This window comes from Ammospiza caudacuta, chromosome 16 (genome assembly GCF_027887145.1).
Source record: "Ammospiza caudacuta isolate bAmmCau1 chromosome 16, bAmmCau1.pri, whole genome shotgun sequence".
NCBI classification, from domain to species: Eukaryota; Metazoa; Chordata; class Aves; order Passeriformes; family Passerellidae; genus Ammospiza; species Ammospiza caudacuta.
In genome coordinates, this window is record NC_080608.1 from 14054991 (window position 1) to 14081627 (window position 26637).

General features: G+C 44.1%; 2 protein-coding genes across 2 annotated transcripts; both read right to left on the reverse strand.

Annotated features, from left to right (window-relative positions):
• On the reverse strand, positions 1-20864 carry LOC131564977 (uncharacterized). The gene is made up of 17 exons (XM_058815600.1): positions 20457-20864; positions 18744-19088; positions 18137-18187; positions 16128-16207; positions 15812-15868; positions 15268-15382; positions 14547-14586; positions 14071-14163; positions 10481-10578; positions 10317-10427; positions 6488-6832; positions 4309-4692; positions 3587-3667; positions 2473-2540; positions 1804-1876; positions 1355-1385; positions 1-634 (listed from the first exon to the last, which is right to left on the reverse strand). The coding sequence occupies exons 1-17, from the start codon at positions 20503-20505 to the stop codon at positions 562-564; spliced, it is 2094 nt and encodes a 697-aa protein (XP_058671583.1). The 5' UTR covers positions 20506-20864; the 3' UTR covers positions 1-561.
• A 1164-nt stretch (positions 20865-22028) lies between these two features.
• Positions 22029-23926, reverse strand: MED7 (mediator complex subunit 7). Its single transcript, XM_058815443.1, has 2 exons — positions 23880-23926; positions 22029-22992 (listed from the first exon to the last, which is right to left on the reverse strand). The coding sequence occupies exon 2, from the start codon at positions 22972-22974 to the stop codon at positions 22282-22284; it is 693 nt and encodes a 230-aa protein (XP_058671426.1). The 5' UTR covers positions 22975-22992; positions 23880-23926; the 3' UTR covers positions 22029-22281.
• Positions 23927-26637: the final 2711 nt, after the last annotated feature.

The window sequence follows — 26637 nt, forward strand, 5'->3', positions numbered from 1 at the left end:
AAAAAATTACAGAATTTATTAACATATTCTCCAAGGGTTATTCAAACATGCTGAATCACAGGCAGTAGTGATACCCCTTAAGTAATCTGCATTTCTGATTTAAACTCACAGCATTCTTGTTGCTTAATTTTTCTGTTGATTACATAAAAGCATTAAAATCTGTATTTTACGATTCCTTTTCTTTCTTCATGGCAATTTGAAGATAGGCAGCCTTCCATGTGATCTCTTCTGTTCCTCAGAGTACAAGTTGTATTCAAGGAAGAGCATTAGTAAAAATGGAGAAAAACAAATTCAATTGTGCAACATGTGATAGTAAGAAGGCAGATGCCAGAAGCATCCATGAATAATGCATAAAGCCCCTTCTCAAATAAGCTCCTTTATGCAGTGAGTTTTAAGGGTGATGTGGGAAAATTTGCACAAAGATTTTAAATTTTCATGGTTGAAGCTTTGGCCTTTGTTTTTTACCCGCTGATATTTTGAGGGCTCACAAGTATCTCTCAGTGCAGCATGGATCAGGCCCTTTTTATTTCCCATGGCATCTGCAGGTGATGTAGGAGCTCTTCACAGGGAAAAAATGTTGTTTTCTCCTTCAGCACCACTGAAAGCTTTGTCATTCTCTTCTGGTGGTCCAGCACTGCAGTGAGAAGCACAGATCACTGTGGATGGGGCAAATGGACATTGCTGCTCCAGAGCATTCTTTTTTATTTGTAACATCAGCAAATTCCCACAGAAATGGAAACCTGAAGCTGCAGTGTCTGCAATGAAGTAACTTCTACTTTTTACAGCAGGGAGGTATTTACCTTGTTTGCAACCTTCTCATGGGATAGGGGAGGGTTGTTTCAACCCTGTAATGGCAGCTGCAGGGTAACCACCATGGGATTCAGAAAAGAATATCTTCCCAGTCCCTGTGTCCCATGTAGAGCAAGCAGTGAAGGACCAGCTACCACTGAAAAATTATTGGTCTTTGAAAAAGGGGTGATGGGTTTATTTTTTTCAAGATAAGCCAGAAGATATGAACTTATCAAGTACATTTGCACAAGGTATCGTGTCCTGCTACTCAATCAAAAATAAAAGCAGATGAAGCACTACCTTATGCTATAGTCACTACACTGCACTAATTGTTGCTTAATTTCTCCATTGCTCTGGGTTTCTGTTAATTCCTACACAGAAGCAGCATCCAGGAACGACTATTGAATTTCTGGAGTGAAGTTACCTGAAGTTTCCTCCTAATAGAACTTTGGTGATCAGTACCACAAACCAATACTGCACCCATTACAATCAGTGGCCAATATACCTTCCTGTCTCTAAGAAAAATTACACTGGACTTTTAATAGAAAATTACAAAATGGATTACCTTTTTACTATAAACTTCTTTGTCTGTTTACCTGGAAGCAAAATAATATTAATGTTACAATGGCAAAACAAAATCTATAATTCCAATGTATCTGTCAAATGAGCTCAGAAGCAATGACAGCAAGGTGCAAAATTTCTGTGGGCTAAGCAGGAAAGAAAGGATCCCATCCTGATTTCAGTTACACCCGTGTCTTTTAGGAGCATTTCCAAGAGCCAACAGGATGAGCCAGCCCTGCAAGAAGTGAGGGCACAGGTTCTTTGCACAGGCTGCCTCCTGTGCATCCCCCCCAGCTCATCCTCCCTGGCCCCCCCTGATGCTGCCACAGACCTGGAGAAAGGACAGAAACTCCCACAAAGTGAGCACAGCCCTGGCTGCAGGGCCATGGCAGAGTTCCCAGAACAGCCAGGGACTCAGCAGGACATTAGAATCATTCAGCTCAGGATACTCACGTTTCCAAACCAACAAGCCCAGAAGGATGGACCCCGCTACGACACAGGCAATGACAATGGCAGAGCTGGGAAACTGGAAGGGAGAAGAGAGAGGCTGAAAAGGCTTTGGGAGCACCTTTCCTTCAGAGCTATTTGCACAGGAGGGGCTGCAGTGGTGCTCAGAGCACTGGGATGCAGTTTGCAATGCTCTTCTGAGCTTGCCTGTACAAAGTACTGAGAAGAGACATCATGATAAACAACATTAATTACCCTTCAGCATTTAATAAACCTTATTCTGAAATACTGAAACCAGATTCAGCCCATTTAGCATGAACTTCTCAATAAGGTGTCCAAAGAGGTAGGAACTCAGTCACTCCCATCCTTCTCTTAGAGACAGGGGGAGGTGTAAAAGCCAACAGCCTCCTAAATTGCCTTTTACTTCAAGGATGTTACCTTCCCAATCTCACTTCCCCTGTCTCACAGGGAATCAGTTTTTTCTGAGGTGTCCAAGTCAGATGAAATGCTCAGACTTTGGCTCTAGCCACTGAAAAGAGGAACAGGTGGTTCCTGATCTTCTAAATACAAGTTCAAGCTACTGTTTGCAAAAGCTCTCTCTGTAGTAGGAATACACTGAAAATCACTTGCATGTCCTGCTGTCCTGATTTCTACTCAAACACTCTTGAAACTTACAGGAAGTTTTGCCTCATCTCCTCTATCTTCATATTTCCCAGCATTGCCATCTGAATTTGCTGAAAGCTCTGAAAATGGAAGAGATTGAAATGATTACTGGCACAGCCACCTGAGAGAGTGAGAGCTGCAGTGGCCGTCACTGCTTCATGTGAGGAGTAATGAACTCTCAGGGAATGAGAAGGGCAAAAGCACCTTGCAACCAAAAGAAAAGGATCAGTTTCCACCACAAATGGAGGCTGAGGAAGCTGTGGGAAACCCCAGCCTTCTTCAAAAAAGAGGAAAACCCAGGGACACCTTCACTGCTGCTCCAAGTCCCATCCAGCCTGGCTTTGGGCATTTCCAGGGATGGGGCAGCCACAACTTCTCTGTCCACCTTGTGCCAGGGCCTCCCCACCCTCACAGGGAAGGATTTTTCCTAATATCCAATCTAAACCTACCCTCAGTCGGTTTGCAGCCATTCCCCCTTTTCCTGTTGCTACATATTCTTGTAAATAGCGTCTCTCCAAGATATAACCCCATTGCTATTTTTCTTTTATTTTTTTTTAACTTCTCAGAGTATGTTATCTCATTCATAACCAAATCTGCCCCAACTATCTCAGTTCTGACCAGCCCCCTGTGGGAGCTGTGTTGATGTGTCTCCACATCCCATGTGCTTGTATTTTATCAAAGACATGGCTCTGACTAGAACTAGGAGGCCAAGTACAACATGTCATCCTTGAATTTTTAGCATTAAGTTCTCTGTTGGGGGCACAACACATGGGGAAGATTTAAAATGGAAATCTCAATGAACACATAGTGATGACAAATCAGGTATCTGAGAATTCAGCCATATTGAAAAGTTTGGTTTTTGACTTCTCTCAGACCCAGAGATATCTGACAGTCATGAGTTACTCAAAACCAACTTCCTTTGGAGGTATAAAAACATGTTTTTCTCACCTGTTGTTACATTGTGATTTCAAACAATTTCTATGGGGACCCCAGATCCTGCCAGCTGCAATGAATAATCATCAATACCTGTTTGGAGCACTCTTAATACTCAACAGTTTTGTTGATGCCAACTTTTTTAATTTCTCTGAGCAAGCAACTTCTGACCTTGTAATGTTGTCCTACTCACCCCTGACTGAGGGCTCTTCTATCAGGACAGAGGTGGAGGTTTCCTCTGCAGCTGGAAGTGTATCTGGCAATTCAGTGGTCACTGAAACAAAGTAAAAAGTAATGCTGATAAAGATCACTAATTAAAAGGGTATCCACATGGCATTCAAATCTGTGCAGACATCAGTCTGTGGAAATGAAGTCAGTAATGTGGATGAAGTAGCAACCCACAAATGGTTTGATGACAGATCACTCTGATCACTAATAACAGCAGCAGCCTTCATATGAGATTAGAATGTAAATACTCAATTTTAAACTTTGAATTGTCACTATTTCTCAAGCAGAACATACTCTAAACTAAACTTTTCACCAGGCAATTTAAATTGTCTTTCACAAATCAAGAAAAAAGAAATTAGTTCAGTGAATCTCTCTTGCCCCACTTCAGGTGCTGTATTTTGCATTTATTCCTGTTGTACTTCATGAGGGTTCTGCCACATTATTTCTCCACGTTAAAGCTCCTCTGCAGGAAGCCTGACCCTCTGCTGCCTTGGCTGTTCATCCCAATTTTGCATCATCTACAACATCTGACCTGTGTTTGCCTAAACCCCCTGAAACACACCCATAGGCATCTCAGAGAGGACTTCCCTGATATAAATATAAGTATTGGAGAGTCTCTATGATGGCAGCCAGGCTAACACAGACCATCTCTGCTACACAGGAAAAGGGAAGGATTGGTGCTGTTACCCTCTGTGCTTCCAGGGAGCGTGGAGCAGAACATGTCATCTTCAGTTGTCACACCAGCTGCTTGGAAAGTGGTTGGAAAATCTGGGGGAGCACTTGTTTCCATCACAGCCTCAGTAAAAATATCATTTTCTGTCCCAACAGCAATGGTTGGGGGAGCAGAGGTGTCCCCTGTAGTTACTGCTGGAGACTGGGGGGCTGTGGTTGCTGGTAGAAGGGGGCTGGTTGTCAGCAGGACTATGGTCTCTGGTGTTGGCTGGAGATCAGAGGTTGCTTGAGGAGCAGAAGTTGTTTCTGTAAAATATTTGAAGAAAACAGGAGCTTCTGTGGTGGTGGTGCTGGTGGTAGTGGTGGTGGTGGTCGTGGTGGTGGTGGTCACTGGAGGGGCTGCACGGAAAAAACACAGCCAAGGGAAAAGCCAGGTCAGAGCATTCACAACCAACCCTGAGGGAAGCCAATGCAGAACTGAATAAAAATTATCTGGCTGCTAAAACACTGAAAATGAAGGTGGGGGAGTTACTATTTTAATTAGCTGAAAGCATGACCAGTCCAAGAAATAAATTCACAGATTTATAGATTTGCTTTTCTTTTACCAGTCGCAAACAGCCCCTCCTTGACCATCATGCAGAAATGGAAGGGCCAGAACCTGGTGTGGTAAAGCCCCAAAGCTTGAAAACTTTGTTATTTTGCTTTTCAGTGTCCTCATAAAAATACAATAACTAAAACAGCTCCATTTTTCAGCTACAATCTTCTTGCTAATTTTTGCAACTGGTTCTTTTTTTTATGGTCTGTTGCCCTCAGCCTCAGGGGCAGACAATCAACTGCAACATTTTTCACACTTTCTCCTGTTGTATTGTTTAAAAAAGACAAACAAATGTGCTGTGAACACCAATCCCCGCACTGTAAAAGCCAAAAAAGAAATGTTTTTCTGCTTTGTGGAGGGTGGGTATCATCTCATTTTTTTCTGTGCAAGACTTGGCTTTATCCTGCAGCTCAGAAAAATAATAGGAAGGGGAAGAAGCCCTTCAAGACTCTGAGACAAGATTTCCAAATATGTGGATGTTGAGGACCCACCCTTAAGGGGAAGGAAGCACCCTTAAGGGTGGATCATCCTAATGTGTTTCCTTACAACATGAATGAAACTAAAGTGTTGGGGTGAACCTCAAATGAAAACTGAGTATCATTCCAAGTGCTCTTTAAATTACAAATCCCTTTTTAATTCCATCATCTTTTAAAAAGTCAAGCCGAGCTACACACCGAGAAATTAAATATTCATTTGAAAGGCAAAAAAAAAGGGTAAAATTTAGGGAGTCGTTTTAATTTAAACTGCGCATTGACTGTGACTCCAAAAAAAGCCTGGATGTGGCACTTGGTGCCATGGTGTAGTTGAGGTGTCAGGAAAGGGGTTGGACTCGATGATCTTGAAGGTCTCTTCCAACCTTGTGATTCTGTGTGAATTCTGTGATTCTGTGGTCTCCCTTGAAAAATACGTAATTTGGGAAAAACACATGTCACGGTTTGATGCTGGCGCAATGTTAGTGCTCTTATGAAAATATATATTTTTTTGTGTTTCCTGTGAGATGTGACTAGGAATAGAGTAAAGTAGGCTCTAACTTAGGAATAAAGAAGAGAAAACTTTATTAGCTTAGAACTATATGTAAAAAGAAACACACAGAAAGAATGAAAACCTTCTAAAAACATTTTTATTCTTCTTACTAAATTTTTAATACATCTATCTTTTAGATTACTAATTCATAGTCTATCACTACTTTTTAGATAATCAATTCTCAGTTTATTAAGGAGTGAGGAGTCTCTTGTGTTATAGGCTTCTTTTGGAAACACAGTTGAGACTTCTTGTGTTTCCTGTCACACATGGCACTGCTTGGAGATTATTTGCTATTGTGACATCTTTCTATGCTTAGTGCTTTCACTACTGCCATGGACTAGAGCTGCTTCTAGGGTTTTTCTTTTAAGGGTGCTTTGTTTAGTTCTAAAAACAGCACAGCGTATCACTTTCGGGATACCTGTCTCTTTTAAATTTCACTTCGCGGGGCTGAGGGGTTTTAAAAACAGAGACCTTCTTTGGCCAAAACAACCAAAAAAAGCACACATAGACTCCAATTTCAGTACCTAGGGAATGGATTGTCCCTGCTGGCCGTGTCCCCAGGGCCCCCAGACCCACCTCTGGCCACCAGCAGCCGGATGTTGCGCTTGATGTCGTTGAAGAGGCCGGGGATCTCCACGCGGCAGCAGTACAGGCCCGCATCCTGCGCCTGGGCCGCCCCAATGGTGAGGGACACGTCTCCAGAGGGAACAGACCCTCTCAGGCTGTACCTCTGAGACACCCTGAACGTCACCGTGGGGCCACTGGTGTGCAGGATTTTGTTGGAGCACTTGGAGTTGGGGCAGCGGCCTCTGCCCCAGCACATGTCGGAGATGTCCTTGCGCCGCGCCACGTGGTAGGAGCAGGGCAGGGTCACAGGCTGTCCCTCTGTCCCTCTGACAACCAAGTCACTCACCGTGGGGGCTGCCATGGAGAACAAGGAGAGGGGATGTCAGTCTCTGATGGTGACTCTGCCTACTCAACACAGGGAGTGAACAACTGTGGTGGTGTTCACAGAGGTCCCAGGATGAGGGAAGAGACGAGAATATTGACTCCATGTTTCAGAAGGCTGATTTAATATTTTATGATATATATTATATTAAAAGAAAATTATATAAATAATATATATAAATATAACACTATATATATATATTATTTATATAAATATAAAACTATACTAAAAGAATAGAAGAAAGGATTTCATCAGAAGGCTACCAAGGAATAGAAAGAGATGGAATGACAACAAAATCTTGTGACTGACCAGAGTCTGAGACAGCTGGACTGCAATTGGCCATTAATTAAAAACAACCACATCAGGCCAATCAAAGATGCACCTGTTGCATTCCACAGCAGCAGATAATTATTGTTTACATTTCATTTCTGAGGCCTCTCAGGAGAAAAAATCCTGGCAAAGGAATTTTTCATAAAATATGTCTGTAACAAACAACCAAACCCTCCTGCCTGCAAGCCAGAGCTGCTGATCCCCAAGGCTTCTCCTGCAGCTCGTGCCCCGAGGCACTACAGGCAGCATCCAGGAGCTCTCAGGCTTTGCTCTGCTCTTTGCTCTGGTCCTGGCCAGGTGCTGGAGAGAAGCTCATAAAATACATCAGATATGTGGTGAGCAAAGCTGGGGTCTGTCACTGGCAGCCCAAGCACAAACTGGACCTCTGCAAATGGAATTCGAGAGCTCTGCTCCCATCCCATCTCCTCTCCTAGGAAGCTGTTTGAAAGTTGTTCAGAACCCTGTTGTGAAAGACATCTGGTTTTCTCAGCCCACCATCACCTCCTTCAAAAAGGAAATGCTGTTGCAGTTGCCTTTCACTGACAGTCTCAAAAGCAGGATCCAAAACACCTATTCATGTGTGAAATTAGGGCCTAATTAAACTGGCACAGCAGTTGGGATCTGTCTGTAGGAACCTGTTCTCAGAAAGTGCACTGAGCAAGCCCTGCCAACCAATCCCACTTACCTTGTGGAACTCTGTCTACAGAGAAACTTTAGTTGTTTGTGTTATGCTGATTTTAAAAAGAGCACATACACACTTTCCTTGTCCTCTTACTCTTAGTGACTAGCTTAGGTTGGTGTTTACAGCCAATGCCCACCTTGGCATCTGGTCTGAATATTTGCAATATGTTATTCTCTCTTAACTGTTTATGATGGTCTAGATAGCCTTAAAAGAGATTTCTTCTTCACAAAAGGCACTACACAAAAAAGTTCCCGGACAGGAACAAATCTCTCCTGGTTTACACCCACTTGCTCTGTGTCAGTCCTCCTACCTTTCTTTTGCCCCCATGTTATCATTTACACACTGTGGAGCAGGAGCTGAGGGGCTTGGGGAACAACCAGACCTGTCCAGACATCAGATCTCCAGCCCTTCAGATCTGATGTCTCATGGCCAGCTTGCTCACCCCAAAGAGGACTTGCTGCTGCTGCTGCTGCTGCTGCTTTTATCACCAGCTTCAGCCCTGGTTTGCCAAACATTTCTATTTTGCCAGCTGTTTGAATGCCTTTCCTTTTTGGCACAACTCCCAGGTAGCAAACAGATGCTTCCAACTCTGTCCATGTCCCTTTTGTTTTCTCTTTAATGGACAATTCCCTAGGTGAGGCTTTAGTCTGTGGCAGGCTGCCTCATGACTTGTTATTGGGATGACATTTCAGATCCATTATTGCTCATCCCACTGGCAAGAGAAGCCAACCCGTTCAGGTTTCCACAGCTCCAATGCTGAAAGAATAGAGACAGACAAAACAACAGGCAATATTGCCTGAAGGGCAGGAGCTTCTGCAGAGAAATGAAGGCAGGAGATGCCAGAAACTGAATTCCTGAATACAGGATAAGGCTTTGAGAGATGGTGGCTGTGGCCTCTGGAAAGAGAAGTTCGTTTGCCTTGAAACAGCAAAACAGAGAAAACAGCTTCTCTCTATGGAGACAGAACCAGACATGCAGTTGACCTTGAAAGTATTTCTGTGAGAGGAAGGGGTTAGTTATGAGCAGGTTAACACATAATTTCAAGAAGGTCCATCAAAGATATGCGCAAAAGCAGCTAAAACTGTTGCTAGAATTCAGGTCGCTGCTTCTTGAGGAGAAATGGGCTCATCTTCTGCTCTTTCAGCCCATTTCTACACAGCACAAAAACAGCCTCATTAAGCAATCCTTTAACAAATGAAAACTTGCCTGCTCTTGTCTTTGGAAGAAGCAGAGCCCTGAACTTAGTAAATAAATAAGTAAACACTTTGAAAGAAGAAGAGGAAAGACACGAGGCATCAGAGTGTCTTCAGTGCAGTTTCCCTCTAGTATTCCTGTTAGAAAGTTACAGGTTTTGCAGTTTCAAATCCTCTCTCAGTTTCTGTGAAGCTAATGTTGCCAACATCTGCCTGCACTGCAGGCTGCTGAGCAGAGCTTCGATACTGCAGCAGCCTGGATTGAACAGCATGAATCCTTATTTAATAAGGATTAAATAACTTACTTCTCAGGTGCAGCCTCTTCTACAGACTCATTTTACAAAGGGAACAGTAAATAGGAGGAAATGAACATGTATTTGAAATGAGGAGCTTCCTGAGACCCTGCTCTTCCTGTGAGGGGAATCCTGCCCCGACCTTCCAGGCACCCAGGTTTGACCCAAGGCTCTGCCTTGCTTTTCCCACTGAATTCTGTGAGCTTTGCCTCTCTTAGGTTCTTCATTAGTGAGAGAGAAATGGACTCCAGATGTTTAACATCCCACCCAAAATAGAAAGGGGTATTCATAATTGGTCAGATCATACAGGTGTGCTCATATTTGTTCTCAGTCTCTAACCCACCCTCAGGTGCAACTGGCACTAAGCAGTAATTCCCATAGTTGCTCTTGTAGTTGTCTTCTCTCCCACAAACTGGTCATTGAATGGACAAAAACATTCATCATCCAGCCCAAACAGATGTTGGAGAAGAATTTTTTTCCCCTTGATGTATTCCTGGAACAATTTTCCTGCTTTGCAGAAGATATTTGGAATCTTTGCCCTATCAATCCTTTTTATTTTTTTCCTTACTGAAGCTTCTTTACTGATGAGATTGCAGAGGGTATGACTGATAAACAGAAAAGAAGCATTTAACTGGCTATTGAACCTCAAGACAACACATTCTCAGTGCGGAGCTGAGTTAAAGAGCAGATAACAAAAAGCCATTCTCATCCTTCAGGAGCTCTGCAAAGGAAAAGAACAAAGGAACTAACACAGAGAAAACCGCACACATTTTTGAAAGTGAAAAAACCACAACCTTCAAGCAGTATTAACTCTGTAAACAAGAAAATTCTTGAAGTTCTATATACAATTATAATTTTTTTTCACTGTTTTGTTTTCACAAAACAAGTGTTGCTGGTTTTCATTTGAAAACAATGTTAATTTCCTGAGCAAACACACAAAAAGCAGGTGAAGACTCACCTATAAAGATCTGTATCACCATCCAGTAAAACAGCACAAAATGGGACATTCTGGCTGATGGAGACACCAGGGCAGTGAGTGGAAGAGTAGGAAACCAGATCTTATCCTTTCCTGAGTCTGAGTGAGTCTCACTGAAGTCTCATTTCTCCATTTCCATTTCTGACCTGCTGAGAGTGTTTCCGGATAGGAACTGGCCAAAGGGGGATCTCTGCTGTGCTCAGGGCTCTGCAGCCCCACTTGGGGCACTGTGGGCAGTTCTGGGCTGCACAATTTAAGAAGGACATTCAGATACGGCAATACACAACCAGAGCACACAATCTCAAGCTGCATCGAGGGAAATATAGGTTGGACAGCAGGAAAATGTTTTTTATGTAAAGAGTGATAAAGTCCTGGAATGGCTGCCCAGGGAGGTGGTGGAGTCACCATCCCTGGATGCGTTTAAAGCAGGACTGGATGTGGCACTGGGTGCCAGGGTTTATTTGAGGTGGTGGGGCTGGGTTGGACTGGATGGTCTTTAAGGTCTCTTCCAACCCAGTGATTCTGTGACTCTGTGAATTCTGTGAACTCTGTGAATTCTGTGAATTCTGTGAATTCTGTGAATGTGCTCAGACAAGGCCAACTGAGCAGGTGGCAGGGCCTGGAATGAGCATCCTGTGAGGAGCAGCTGGGGACTCCAGGATTGGAGAAAAGGGGGCTGAGGAGCTCAGAGCTCTCTGCAGCTTCCTGAGGAGGGACATGGACAGGGAAATGCTGATCCCTCCTCCCTGGTAGCCAGTGACAGGACACATGAGGATGATTACAAGCTCCTGGGGATGATTCCAAGCTCACCAGGGGGTTTATATAGGACATTGGGAAGTATTTAACGAGAGGGCAGTAAACCCTGGAATAGGCTGTCCTTTTCAACTTTTCCAGGACACTCAGCGTGGTACTATCACCAGAAATTTCAATATTCTATTTGCTTTGCCATTTTCTGGAACTCTTAAGGCCCAGTTCTGTTCCAGGGTCCTGAGTGGCAAGAACAAATTCTGTGCTTTTACACCCCTAAACATTTGGCATAGTCTCCCCTCAGACTTTGTCTTCACTTACTTTTGCTTAATCCCTCATTTCCCATGCTTCTGCCTTCTGCCTGAAGACCCCTCTCTTTCCCCAGCTTCATTTTCTGTTTGCAGAGACAGCCTTGGAGGAAGTTGTTGCAAATGTTTTGTTGCCAAAACCACATCCTTCCCAAAGAAATGCAACATCATCTTCAAGAAATACATTTCACTCCTTCTGACTGTTTTGTTTCTTTCTGACCAATTGACAAATAAGTTCTCTGGAAGTTCTTTGGAACGGACAAATAATAAAGCAAAAGTAATTCAGGGCAGTAAGGTCAGGAATGAAGAACTGCAGATAGACAAAATTCTGTGCAAATAAATGTAGCACAGTGCAGACGAGTGCAATTCCAAGTTCAAATGATAAAATGATGGGCTGTTAACCAGGCATTACACTTTTAGTAGTGAGATTTTGGGCTTATCATGATAGTCAAGCCCATGAAAATATTACCCTTCTGCTTGCTAGCACTGAAAAAAGCAAATAAAATGTTAGCAGTAAAGGCAATGAGTAAAATACCTAATCTGCTATATTCTACCAGGTACAGTTCATACAATGGCCCAGCCCCAGCTGCTCTGTGAGCAGAACTAATGAAAGCTGAGCTCTCCAATATCCTGGAGACGTTTTCCCTGCAATGATCATGGTTTGTCCCATTACTGACCACCCAGCAGTGGCTGTGAGTTGATGCTCATCTGATGACAGTGCAAGGAGCAGCTGAGTCTCACCTGGGGCACAAACTTGGGTCATTATTCAGCCAGAAATTCCCATGAAGCTTGTTCATACAGAATGGACAGAATATCACAGGCAACCAGGAGAGGCACAGGATGAACACAGCATCCTTTCAGCTCTGTTTCTACAGCAAGGCTGGGCCAACAGCAGAGTGCATGGAAAAAGGACACCCAAAATCCAAGTGTGCTGGGAGGAACCACAAACACATGGGGCACTTTCTGCTTTTGTACTCCTATCTAGTGGCTCCTTGCAGGCAGAAAAGGCAGAGGTGTCTCAAAAAAGAGAGTTTTCAGCTCATCAGCTCACTGTGCTGCCAGACAATCTCCTGATGGCTGAATGGCTTCCAAGCCATTCACCTGCTTGTGTCTGAGTCTCTTTTTGAAATGCCTGATCCAAATCCACTGACACAAGTGCAGGTAGGAAAAGCCCAGGGAGCTTCTGCCTTTGTGGAATGTATTACACTGCATGCCCAAGGCAAAGTTCTTGCTCCACACCACCTTTGCAAAGTCTGTTTACCAAGCAGTTGCAGAGCAGAAAGATTTTGCTTGATTCAAGATTTTGGTTATCAGACACTCTGGAACTTTTAGGTGAAAAACTTGCTTATGCAAGAATTAGTCTGAATTAGTTTGTAATATTAATATAAAAATCCTTACAAACAAGCATCTTTTATGATTAGGAGTCTTAAGGCTGGCCCACAAACTCCTTAAGGGTATGAACAGTTGAAATCAGATGATTTTGGAGATCCCACATGCCTAACTCTGACCCAGTAGAGACTGATTACATAAAACTGTGGAAAGCAGAAACTGCTGAAGATGTTTCCTGAGAGCCAGTTCAGAGACCAGATCAGACTTCCTCCAGCAGCAACATGCTAAGCCAGGCAGAAGGAAAGCATGATCTGCAGCAGGGGCAGAGATTTGCGGTCAGTAATTGTTATTAACAGTCAAATGCAAAAATATAGTCTGATATCAGCAGGATTCAGTACCTTCTTACACAAAGCTACACATGATGTGAAGACAGAAAATGGCAGAGCTGGTTTTGTCCCTCATTTTTCCTGATATCTAGAGATGTGTGAAGGCAAGGCCAACTTCCAGCTAATATTTTGTCCATGATTTCTCTCCAAGCTAAGAAAATTACTTCATTAACTTGACAAAGGTAGGGGGGAAGGTTGTTCAGAATTTTTAGAAACTTTGAAGTGAGACTTTCCACCCCAGGGGCTTCTCGGGGTAAAGAAGTGCCTGAGAAGAAAGCCACAGAAAAACGGTGATGTCCTTTGCCATAAAAACCTCACACTTAGTCATAATTCTCTCACAGCACACAAGCTGTGACCGTTCTGCCCATTGAGGTTCTGATGCTGTAGGCTTCAAGGATATCCCTTGGGGGTGAGCAGCCACAGCTCCTCCAGATTTAATTCCAGGTGGACAGACATTAATATATTGCATTCCTGAGCTGCTACCAGAATAGGCCATACCTGATTGCAATGAAAATACAACAATAAGTGTGTATTAAATTACTAATACCACCAAGATTGGCCATGTGACCTCTTTGTCACACAGCTCTGAGATTGCCTCTGCCCTCTGGTGGCACAGACTCTGTGGAAGGTGGCAGATAGAATCCACAGTGAACACAACTGTGCCCTTCTGGCACTTCCTCATTTTTTTTCCAACAAGGAAGCGAGAATTTGAAGCAGATAATAAATATAATCATAACTTTCTTTAGGAAATGGAAAGTTCCACCAATGACAGTTTTGGTTTCTGTCTCTGGAAGAGGCTGATAAAGATTTTAATTTAAAGTGTAGCTTTTATTTGTTTTATTATTAGGATGTGGATAATGCTTCAGTAGTGCAGTCACGCTCAGCTGCTGAGCAGAGGGAGCAGCCAACATTTTGCAAACTGTTTAATGTCCCAGCAGTGACAAAGGCAGCCATGCATCCATTCCTTAGTCCATGATATAAACATTTTCTTCAGCAGGATTCTCCTCTTCCAGGGCACTATGGCTTCCCATACCTCGTGGCCTCTGAAATGCAACAAGGCTGCACAAAAGAGTAAAAAACCATGGTGTTAAAGCCAAAAACAGACAATAAAACCACAGAGGAACAGATCAACAAGCTCACTAGAACATATAAAATATGCTTAAACATGTGATCATGACTGATAATGAATCATCTTTCCACTTATGAGACAATTGACACCTGAGGTTAGCAAGCTCTGTAATGTGAACTGACAGTGACGCTTATTTTTGTCTTTTAAGTAGCAAAAACTAGCAGGAGTTATTAGTTTCTTTTTATAATGTTTTCTATTAACTTGAGGTTAAAAAAGAAAGCCAAATGATGTGGTGGGAATGGCCAGCACACCAACATTTTTTTTTCTGCAACCTCATTTGTCCTTCTAGCAAAAGCAGGAACAGAAAACTTACCCTGCAGAACCACCCATCTTCTTGATGTTGTAAAAATATTCTAAGGACCATTCCGAATGAAAAGAAAGAAAGAAAAAAAATTAATTTTGTTTAAACCATTTGAAGCAAGTAAAGTAGTCAGTTCAAAGATAAATTGATGTCACAGACATCTTTTTATAAAAATCTTTTCTTTAGGATTTTTCCTTCTGGGAAGCTGAGGCCCCAGAAAAAGAATGTAAACAATAGTTATCTGCTGTTGTGGAATGCAACAAGTGTACTTGTGATTGGCTCATGTTAGATGTGTACAATTAAGAGCTAATCAAAGACTGAGCTCTCTCTGGGACAGAATCAGAGAGAGCTCCTTTGTTTATTAATTCTTTTTCTATTCTTAGCTTAGCTAACTTCTGAGAACTTCTTCTTTATTCTTTTAGTATAGTTATAATGTAATATATATATAATAAAATAATAAATCAAGCCTTCTGAACATGAAGTCAAGATTCTCGCCTCTCTCTTCACCGTGAAGACCCTTGCAAGCCCTGTAACAAATTCATGTGCAAGAAACTAAATAAGGGAACTTCAAAAATGTTTTCAGGATAGGAAATTCCCATTGTGAGCAGCCACAGCACAGGGGCCTCCAGGGATCTCAGCTCCCTGCCCTGAGGTGGGAGATGTGGCATCAGCCTCAGTTGTGACTCGACAAACCTCAATAATCCTTGAGTCACTGCCCATGGAAAGTACTCACGTTTAGAGAGGAGCAGAGCCAGAATCAGGATGAGCAGCAGTGCTGCACATGAGCCAATCCCAATGTAGAGCCCATGCTCTGGGTGCTGCTCTCTGGGAAGTGACACAGACGCGTTCTATCAAACACAAGCCAAGGAGCATTAGAGGGACTGACAGCAAGAAGCTCATGCAGCACCCAAAGGCCTTCTGTGTGTTTTGCACCTCTGCAGGAAAAACACACCTGAGACCAAAATCTAATTTAAGAAACAGGCCCAGTTTTAAGCAGAATTTCCGCAACAATTGTGTGAACTGTGCTGTTAAACACAGGCTTGGAGATTTTCAGAAGACATGAATTATGCCAAATCCCATTTGTTCAGGTTTAATAATATTTGGTGATTTTTTTTTTTAATGAGTAAGATGTCTCATGATGTCCCACCCTCCCAGTGTGCTGCAGGGCTCAGCAGAACACACAGAGCTGCCTGTTTGACCCCTCTGCACAGGGAGGGCAGAGCAGCCCTGTGCTCTCAGGTGGCCCAAGCTCCACTCCTGCCCATGTCCTGCCATACCTGCAGGTTTGCAGCCACATCCAGGCAGTCTGAGGGGCCTGAGCAGGGAGTAGAGGCCTGAAAAGAAATAGAAATGTTGCTAAAGCTCTTCCCTCTCTAGAAGGAAGTATTTTATGCATGCTAAGCAGGGTATTTTTCCCCCCCTCTCTAATAATGAGCACATAAGCACTCTTTATAACCACTAAACACGCAGACTACCAAACAATATTCTGTTGCAATCAGACAAAAGCAGCAGAAGTGACCTGTTGGGATGACCCAGTAACCTCTCAAGTCCCTCCACTCTGTCTAGGTGTGCTACAGCAAGGCTAATGCTTACAGTCTGAGGAGCTTCTGAAGAAGAAACTGGTGGCCAGGTCCTTGTGACAGTGAAGGAGGATTCCCTGGTGCTGCCAGGACCTGAGCAAAGGCAAGGCAAACACATCACTTGCACAGAAAACTGCTCTGCCTCGACAGAGAAGAATTTGTACAGCTCATTTGGGACCTTGAACTACTGTGTGTATCAGCAGTCTGGGCTCTGCATATCTTAAGAGGTTGGTGCCTTCAGAGGGCAGCACAAAACTCTGAATATTGAAGTTTATGCTGTTCTTTTCAGAGATTTGAACTCCTTCTTGGAAATACCTGACTCACTGTTATCTCAAAGGAAGGAGTTACCAGTCAGCTCTGGAGCCAAGAAACAGTGGCCATAGGATCATAAAGCAGATTGGGATAAAAGGGATTTAAAGCCCATATCATCCCCTGCCATGGGCAGGGACACCTTCCACTAGGCCAGGTTTCTCAATACCCCATCCAACCTGGCCTTGAAGCAAAAAATGATGCATAAAGCAAACTTAGGTTATCAGCTGAAAACTGATGAAGATTATCTTAGGACCTTGAAGCAGCACATGATGCAGAGTCACAGCAAGCAGGTGATACTTTTATAGCCCCAGGCAGCTCTACAGTAAACAGACTGAGCAAAATGTGATATATTTGCATAAGGACCTGCAGCACGTTTTGAGGTAATTTCCCAGAGCACAGCTGTTCACCACATTTAAAATTAAAAGCTACAAATTTCTGTCTTATCTATCATCAGACTCAGTTTCTCCTTGTGTTGTCAGATGACATAAAAACCTCCTGAACACAAAATCTCCTGCTGCCTCTGTGCCAACCCCAGCTGGTTGCTTCTATGTTTTAAATTGTTATGCCTATCCCAGAAGCTTTATTTTGAAGAGGACAGGATCATCAGCTTCCACTGGAGATTCTAGAGTATTTCTAAATCAGAGGCACATGGCCACCTGCCTTTTCCCATCTCTTCAGTGTGAACATGCACACACTACCTTTATTCTGAAAACTTCAAACATTGTTCCACCACCAGCTGAGGAAGAGGTCACAGGGATAAGAAAATCCCTGAATTCTAAGATTGTAATCAATGTTATTTGCAACTAGAATGGAAACTGTCTGAGAAAGTTTTCACTTCTTCTTCCAAAAAGGAAATGCAACTGTTGTAACACTAATTTGGAGTTGCTTAGCTGAAAACATCCAAGATAGAGGGAGAAATACAAATGGCATCCCTGATTCTTTTTTTTTCAGAATCCAGAGAATAAGCCATTGCTACACCACGAGGTTTCTCTTGTGTAGTGGAAATTCAAGTTGTGTTTTTCAGACTGGAAAGATGCAGCTGAGAGGGTTCATGATAGAAGTTTATCCTTTTGTGAAGAGAATGGAGAAAACAAGTGAGGAATAGCTGAGCACTGTCTCTTCCCTTGCAGTGAGGGCCCTCACATTATTAAATGTGCACAGAGGCTGTGGGCATCCTCAGGGACACACCTTACAACCAGGTGGAATAATAATTTGGCACTGTATCACAAAATTAATGCCATTTTTCTACCATTCTCCTTAATCTTCTGCTGCTGACTGCTACAGGAGGCAGGAGCCTTAATTTGATGTTCTTTTGAGCTAGTCCAATAAAACAGTTCTGATTAAATAGTGGGTACACCCAACTCCTAAAAGTTGTGTTTTACCATTCATGGGATGTATTTCTAGAAGATGAGGTGAGGTTTTATACCACAAAAAAAACCCCACAAACCAAAACAACAGTCAAATAAAAGAAAACCTTGCAGTACAACTAAACATCTACTTAAACATCACACCTGGAAGCAGCTTCCTCCCAAATATACACGTTCCTTCTGTATAATATCAAGCAGAATTCAAATCCAAGTTCTGATCTTTGGTAATGTTTAATAAATTTAAGCCAAATATTTCTATCATCTATAATATTTTTTTTCCTTCCTAAGATTCCCCATTTGCAATATGGCTTGTATATGCTATTAACACTTGGATAAAAATTACCTGAGGTCTGTTCAGAGGTGTAAGTGTGAGGACTTGCTGTAGAGGTCCTTGCTGATGTTAAAATATAAAACAAAATCAACACATAATTAACCTTATTGGGCATTTATGTATTGAGAAAGAGACAGTGTTTCCATAATAAAAATTTGCTAGCAAAGCACAAGTACATTTGTCAGCCACTTGTTCTATATAGTATCACAAGAAAGGGAAAAACTAAAAATCAAAGGAAGAATGGATAAAAAGCTTGTCTATACCAATTTTGCATCCCTGGGCTTTAATCTGGAATGAAGCAAGGAAAATCAAACACAGCTTTCAATGACAAAGGTGCAGCAATAAAGATTTAGATGAATAGGTTATGCTGCCCTTCCTTTTAAATTCTTTGGTGTCTCTAAGAATGCTCCATGAAAGCATCATGTCCTTTTTAAACTGCAGTGACTGCAGTGGGCTAACAACATTGCCAAAGGCAGCTTAATTGAGGCAGCACTAACAGCAGATGGGCAAGGTCCTCAAGATCAGTCTTATGGATGACTGCAGAAATAATTTCCACCACAAGCTTTCAAGGAGCAGATCCACCACAGTGGTGCTCACAAGAGCACTGCTCTGCACTCACCTTTCCTCACCACAACCTGGTGATTAATCATTTGATCATTGAACCACCCTGGGATCTCCACACGGCAGCAGTAGGTCCCAGAGTCTGATTCCCTGGCGTCCACGATTGTCAGGGACACGTCCCCCCTGTGCAGGTCCCCTCTCAGCTGGTACCTGCTGCTGTGCTGCTCTGTCACCCTCCAGCCATCTGTCCAGATAATGGGCTGAGAACACTTTGAATTGGGGCAGCTGCCCCGACCCCAGCACATGGATGTGATGCTGTGTCTGTTCCAGACACTGTAGTGGCAGGGCACAGTGATGTCCTGCCCCACCTCTCCTATCACAATTGATTCTGATACTGTGGAGCCTGTGGACAGAAAGACAAACAGTTATAGAGCAGAGGGCACATGGAAGCTTCTTGTGCATCTTGCATGTCTGAAACCTCCCATCTCCCAAAGAACACCAGGCTTTGCTGGATCAGATTTTGCACAAATAGATATTTGTGTCCTGGCGGGACTCGTGCAGTGAGGGATAAAGATCAGGCCAGGGACATGTTCAGAGAAATACCATTTTCTGCAGCCTCTGCACATAGGCAATGAGATGAAGAAACTCTGTGGCTTCTCCTGAGCCAGGTGCAGTCTCTTGGCTCTTAACTTTTTCCTTTGTGTGCATTTAACCCAAGCCACACACACAAGGGAACAGTGAGACATTTACTTTTCTCAAAACCACTGTGGGAAACTCTTCCCTCCTTTCAATGAACTGAACTGCAGGTTTCATCTGAATGATCACTGCTGAATGAATTTCCTTTTCTCTTGCCTCAAGGCAGGTTTTGCCAATTCTTATTAGAAGAAATGTTTCAGGGCTTTTTTGAGGAATATTATATATACTCTTTTTTGTTCCACTACCTTATTCCCTCTTCTAAGTCTTATGTAATTTTTAACTTGTTTGCTTCCCCATAAATTTGTCACATTTCCTCAAGGCTGTCACGCTACTCAGGTCAAGACAGTGAGCCCTAACATCCAGTAGATCATTCACGACAGCAAAAAAACACACTAGAAACAAGTCTCTAAAACCAGCCTATCTTCTTTAATATGAAAAGGAAGCTCAAAATGTAACTCATCATAAAAGGCTTTATAAAAAACTACAAGAAATATCTGTAAAACCCCTTTTCTTTCTACTGAGTTTATCTTGCCACCAAGTTTTTATGTCTGTCTTTGTTATTAGCACTTTGCAACCTGCTGTTTTCATTGCTGTTGCCGTTAACAATCTAGGAATTCTCCCTCAGGATTTAAAAACAAAAAAGGAAAAATTCTCAATTTGTCCCAATAATATTTCATATAGCTAAGAAACACCAGAAGCCACGGTTGATCTTTTCCTTGTCTGCCTAAGCATTCATCTTCACAAAGCCTGCCAAAGTAAAATGTCTTTTTTTACATCTTCTCTAAAACAATTTGAAGTTCTCTGCTCAAATCATCATTGTCTAAAAAAGCCCATTAGCAAGAAGCAGCATCTTTAAAACCACCATACCCTCGGCATGTTTCTGTTTCACAAAGGAGAAAAGGTCATTAGAACTCTATTGAGCCACCATGAAGTTCTATTTTAACACAGAACTGCAGCCTCTATGATGCGGCAACTCTTCCTGCTGCAAGACAAAATTCTCTTTGCCACCCTCAGAATCCCTGATGTGTGTCACCTCCACCCACCTCCACCCAGCTGTTTGTGCCCCCTTGGTTACCTGTGAGCAGCACCAGGAGAACCCAGCTCAGGCAGATGTGAGACAACATTCTGGCTGAAGGTGACAAACAGCGCTCCTGTTCACGCTTCTCATCCAAGAAAAATTATCTTCTTTATGAACTTCTGTTTCCTTCTTAGCACACCATCTCCAGACAGAGCTGTGCTGCCTCTCAGTCACTCTGGGCTGTTTTGGTTGTGCTGTGTGCTGCAGCACAGCTGCTGGGGCAGGGTACAAGTGCACTGAGCTCCTGCTGGCGGGGCTTTGACTGAGAGGTGACACCACTTCACAGCACCACACAAATCTGCTTCTCGTTTTTGCCAGATCTGTTTGATGACTCTAAGTGAAACTTGCCAGCAGCACTGAGCTGAGTGTCAGCAATCCACTGCCCCAGACTGCTTCCCACACCTGCTTTTGCCACAGCAGACAGGGTTTGGATAGAAGATTACATAATATACAGCAGACTGTGGGAAGTGGAAAGGGCTTGGCCAAGTAACAGAGTTGTAGGATGAACTATTCAAGCTTTTCATCGTAAGTTTCTGGTTCTAATACTCAGAAGAAACTCAGAGCATCTTCTGGCAAATTTTATTTGCCAGTAATAATTTGGTGGTTTTGGAAAACTGTTACACAGCTAAGTCTAATGTAGTGCCAGTCTTTTTTCATATTTAAAAATGCCATGTGCATCTGCATAAATATCCAGAATAGAGAGGAGACTTGAAAAAGTAATGTGGAAACTAAATCAAGGCTCACTCTGAAAAAATGCTGAAATACAGCTTTTGAGAAATGCTGTCCCCTGGCCACTCTCCCTGTGCCTGGATCACCACCCTCTCCTCAAGGATATCTTGTATTTTTATATTGTTTGGGCTAGAACTGCACCTGAGATCAAGAGCCAAGAAAAGTTCTTTGCTGAAGCAGCTAAACTACTTCACAGTGTTTTATACAAGTGAATTTAAATACTGAGGAGTTATTTATGAGTAAGTGGAAGATGCTAAAATTGGAATCTTGCCTTTCGTGACTACCTTATAGGAGAATAGAAGCACCAAACTGACAGGTGTTTTAAGTGAAAATCAGGAAAACCAAGGGATTAATGTAGCTGAGAGACAAACTGGCAACGCACTTGAAAAAAAGAAGTGATAGAAAGAGGGATGAAGGGTGAATTTGCATGCAGCAGCTGGTAAGAGAAGGCTTCCTCTCAGTTCTTGTGGTTTCTGAGGAAACTGCAGAGAGCTCCTAGAGGAACAATTCTGATAATTACCAGCAGGATCCTGAAACTGCACTGCAAAAATGGGAAAGGCAGGGCAGGCTGGCACTGCCAGGATCCCAGGAAAGCCATTTTGGTCACAGAATAAAAGGATGTGAGAGCTACAGGACAACAGTTAACCCATTGCTTTAGATTTCACCTCAAACACAGACCATAAGGAATGCCTTGATGTAATCTGAGTTTCTGTCTGCCTGTTTTCCAAGTTCCTGTGTGTTGTTTGTGCAAGAAACAAACACCATTTCTGTAGGAATTTCTTCTTGACTCAGAATTACAGAATGGCATACTCAAAACAAGCAGCAAGTGACAAATGAAAGTACAACAGGAAAAGCCAACTTTAATCTGTGCCTACCATCTCACATGATACATTTAACAAAAGTTAGACTTTTTCATTTTTACCAAAAACCACAAACCCTTCAACATTTTCATCTGCCCAGTCACTCACAACCTCCAACAGGTGCACAACAAACGCTTTGTCTGCTTGTACAACAGCAAAACAAAACACAACTTGTATTCTCAGAACCCCTCCTGTCTCTCACTGCGGTGCACTACCAAAACCAGCTGCTTGCTTCATGTCATTTCATCAATAATGCTGCACATTGCTGCATCCTTGTCCAGAACCTGATCTCTCTTGCTCCCAGAACGCTCCCTCTGCTTTTCGCTCTGCCCAGCGCAGCTGCCGCCATCATCAGCATCCATGGGCTCCACGCTGACCCTCAGCCCCCCCTCTGTGTGAGGCAGGTCATCGGGCAGGGACGCCAGGCAGTTCTGGATCATCTCCACCACTCTCTCCAGGTGCTTCTGGAAGCGCTCGGCCGTCTCCAGGCGCTGCCGCTTCTGCACCTCCATCATCACCCTCAGCGTCTCCCTGGCCTGGTGGGGCCGGTACTCGTTTATCAGGTGATGCACGTGGACAAAAAGCAGTTTCAAGTCTTCCAGTTTCTCCTCTCGCTTTATACTCCCTGGACTCCTTATCAAGATGTCCAAGAGGTCCAGGAAGTTGACCAGGATAGACATGTTAAGTTTCCTTAGCTCCTTCTTGTGGTCAAACTGCATAGGATGCAGCCGCTCGATGCCCTGGCTCTCCAGGGGCCGAATGATCAGATCATCACACTGGAACTGGTTCCCAAACATCATGTAGCTGTCCTTGACAGGGGGAGGGGGCTTTGGAGCCAGCCCTTTACGGATATTTTCATCAGTGTATTCTTTGATGTATTGCATTGGAGGCGGAGGGAGGGCGCTCACTTGCTGAGGTTCACCCATGTCTGCCAGATGTAATTCCTAGGGAATGACCCAAGAAACAAATGTTAATAATTTGTGTCACAAGGCTGTAATATACATGTAAACAAAGACAAAATATAGGAGATGGCAGTGAGAAAATGAGCCAGAAGAAACAAATCCATGTGCAGGATACAGGAAACTCATGGCAAATCCACATTACTTTTTCACTAAGGTTTGCTTATAGCAAGATTAACTGTACTATAAGCACACAGAACATTCATTTCTCTAAATATGAAAGACCAGCCTGTAAACCGGGCAGCCAAAGGGAGAGGGGTGATCCCCTTCCCCAGATGAGGCTGGGGCCTGGTGGGCAAACCCCCCAGAATCACAGAATATCCCAAGCTGGAAGGAATACACAAGGATCTGCACAGGCCCTGCACAAGACACCCCAATAATTTCCCCACCGTGCCTGAGATTGTGTCCCGAAGGCTTCCTGAACTCTTTCAGGCTTGGGGGCTGTGACAACGAGAGCCTGGGGAACCTGCTCAGTGCCCAACTACCTTCTGGAGAAAGAACCTTTTCCTAATATCCGCCTAACTCTCTCCTGGCACCGCTCCAGCCGTTCCCTCGGGCCCTGTCACTGGTCACAGAGGGCAGAGATAGGCGCTGTCGCTCGGGGGGAAGCTGCAGTGAGATGCCCCTCAGTGGGCCCTTCTCCAGGCTGACCAGACCCAGAGCCCTCAGCCGTTCCTCGTGCGGCCTCCCCTCTTCACCCGCGCCCACGAGAGAAACTAAGCAGGGCCCACACCCGCCGCCCTGCGCCGAGCCGGGCTCTGAGGAGGCGCAAGCCCCGCGGCGGGGCTCTCCAAGTCAGCGCGGAAGAGACAAGAGCCGAAACCACATCCGGGCGGAGGGCACGGAGCCCTCACCGGCCCTCCCGCCCTCACCTGCCCGCTCCGCCCGCCGCGCTCCCTCAGCGCCGCCGCGGCCGCTTCCGCCCGGCCGCCCTCTGCTCTCGCTCGCTATTGGTTGGCGGCATAGCGCTATTGGTTGCCGCGCTCTGATTGGCTGTCATGCAGAGCAGTCCGGCACTCCTCCACTCAGCTCGCTCGGGGGCGGGGTCACGCGCGGGGCGTGGCTCCCGTCATGGGGGGCCGGGGCTGCTCCGTCCTGGGGCTGCGGGGTCCCCTCGGCGCTGTGTGGCCCCTCACGTTCTGTGACCCCTCCGGCTTCTGTGATCCCTCAGGGTTTACTGGCCCTCGGCGGTCCATGGCTCCTCAGGGTGCGGGGTTCCCTCGCCACAAGCTGCTGTGAGGCAGCAGGAGCTGCCGGGGGCGGGAGGGACCAGCCCGGCGTCCCTCAGCGGAGCGGGGACAGCGCTCGTCAGGGAGACAGAGCATCACAGAAAGCACAGAAATCGCAGCAATCACAGAAATCACAAAATCAATTAGGTTGGAAAAGACCTCTGAGGTCCCCCTGGGAAGTGTTTGCAGCTTCCCGGCAGCAGAATACACTAAATCTGACCGTAACTGTGACACACAGTTGGGCTCCGTTGCTTTTCTTTCCGTTTTCTTCTCGGGGGAGTTGAAGTTAACATGGGGGATGTGAGTTTTTCACCGGGTCAGGTGGAGCTGGGCTCGCTGGCATCGCTTCTGCAGGATTTTCTCTCCGAATGGCCAACAAGGAGGATTTTTCGACACTTGGCCGACTCTGTGCCGTTCTCTCTCAGCAGATGGCAGCAATGGCCTTGGTGACAGGGACCCATCACCGCACAAGCGGTGTCATTCACAGATTCACTCTTCCAGATCGATCATTTGCTAAAACAAATCAATCGAATGATAATTGCTTTGGATCCTGTTAATTATTTCTAAGAACATGCAAAGAAGATCCAGAATCGTAGGATTTATTTGATGAGAAAGCTTGAGATGATGCACAGAATATCTGAATATTTATATATTCCAAACTTAGCTACACTTTACAATTTACATTGAGTTGAATATTTGAATATTCCAAACTGAACTACACTTTACAATTAACAGTGAGTACAAGCCTGGCTGCAAAATAGGCTGATTTGTTTTCATTTGTAAGCAATTTGCTGAATTTAGACAAGGATGCAGTTCCATGCTGCAATTAAAACGTTACTGCTTTGGAGAAGGTGATTTTATTCCTTCACCCCTATTCCTGCTTCTTCAGCCCTCTCTCCTTTCTTCCCTCCCTGCTCCTCCAGCCCCTCACTGGCTGTGCAGCCTTCTCTTGTCACTGCTTGTGCCACCACCATCGGGCACTGGATTGCAAAGCAAACTGATGCAGCCCCAGACCCCATAAAAACATCACTGCAGGGTTTTTTGTTAAGTTTTTAGCTTTTCTAATGAGTTAACACGGTGTTCTGTGAGCCCTGTGAGCATCAGGGAGAGCTTTTGAGAGAGGAGAGTGCATAGGCAGAAGGAAAGGAGAAGGTTGGGAACATGGGGTGGGAAATTGTCCTCTCCATTTCTGTGACAGAAAGCTCTTATCTTGTCTCAAATCATCTTGTTACATCATACCCTGAAAGGCAGGCAAGGAATAAAAATCATCGCCTCCAGAGATGTGTGAGATAACACGAGTAGTAGGAGGTACGAGCACACCTTTGGTTTTATTGGACTTTCCAGACTTTGATTTCACATTCATTTTACAGGAGCTGAGCTTGATTCTCTAGTGCCTGACACTCAGTGAAGCGTGCAGCAAGGATGTAAAACGCTGTGACTTCAAACAGGAGCAGGCAGAGAGAGCCAAGCTCTTGTTTTTTCCTCGATCTCTGTGATCTCCTTGATTCATTTTCTCTGTGATGGTGGCCAAGACAGAGGGGACATAACATCAGTCTTGTTCTTGGTGGCAGGGCTGCTTCTCAGAAGACCCATGGATGACCCTTCCCAGCCCACAGGGAGCTGCTGACGCTGCTCCTTACAGTGCTTCTAAATGAGAAGTTAAGAATGATGGGGAATGTCAAGTGTAGCACTCTACAGTTTGCTTCCTGGTCCATTCCAGCTCTTTTCTGGAATAAGGGCACCATCCAGTACAAGGCTACCACTGGTAATGAAGCACAATTCCTACACCATCTCCAGCTTGTGGGAATGAGCCTGGACACTCCTTCAACAGATGGTGAAGCAGTACCATGATATTCTCTGCCTCAAAGGCTCTACATCTTAATTTACAGCTTTGGTTAAGTTTATTTTCATTTTCTTCATAACTAATTTTATGCAAATTGGCATGTTTCAGTAGCAAGCACTCCAGTTCTGTTAATTCAGCAGCAGTGTGTACAGTGTGTGCCATTGCAGTATGCTGTTATTTTAGCAGAACTGGAATCCAAACATTGTACAAGCACAGTAAATATAAACCCCATTTTCAAGCATGCTCATAGAACAGTGCTCCTCTCTTCTGTGCTACAATAGATTTCTTTCATTTCTTGCTGCTATTGCACTCTAAATAATAAATAAATAAATAAATGTGCGTGTGTTTTTCTCATGTTGTCTGAAAAACAACCCCAAAATCAAACTCAGTTCCAGTCTCTTGTTGGGCGTAGGTTAGGCTTGTATCTTACAGCCTGGTTAAGCAATGAGCTCAGGAATTTCCTTTTTTGGTGGTTGTTACAGGCTTTGTTGCAGGATATACAGGGAGGAGGGCGAGAGAAAAGGAGCCTGTTGGGGGTGAAGGAGACTTAACCAAGCT

Excerpts from the sequence above, each read along its gene's own strand:
- MED7 (XM_058815443.1), bottom strand. The coding sequence starts at position 22,974 with ATGGGTGAACCTCAGCAAGTGAGCGCCCTCCCTCCGCCTCCAATGCAA.
- LOC131564977 (XM_058815600.1), bottom strand. The coding sequence starts at position 20,505 with ATGTTGTCTCACATCTGCCTGAGCTGGGTTCTCCTGGTGCTGCTCACA. Across the intron at positions 16,208-18,136 it reads CACCTCTGAACAGACCTCAG|GTCCTGGCAGCACCAGGGAA; the intron begins GTAATTTTTATC and ends GCCTTTGCTCAG. Across the intron at positions 15,869-16,127 it reads CTTCAGAAGCTCCTCAGACT|GCCTCTACTCCCTGCTCAGG; the intron begins GTAAGCATTAGC and ends ATTTCTTTTCAG.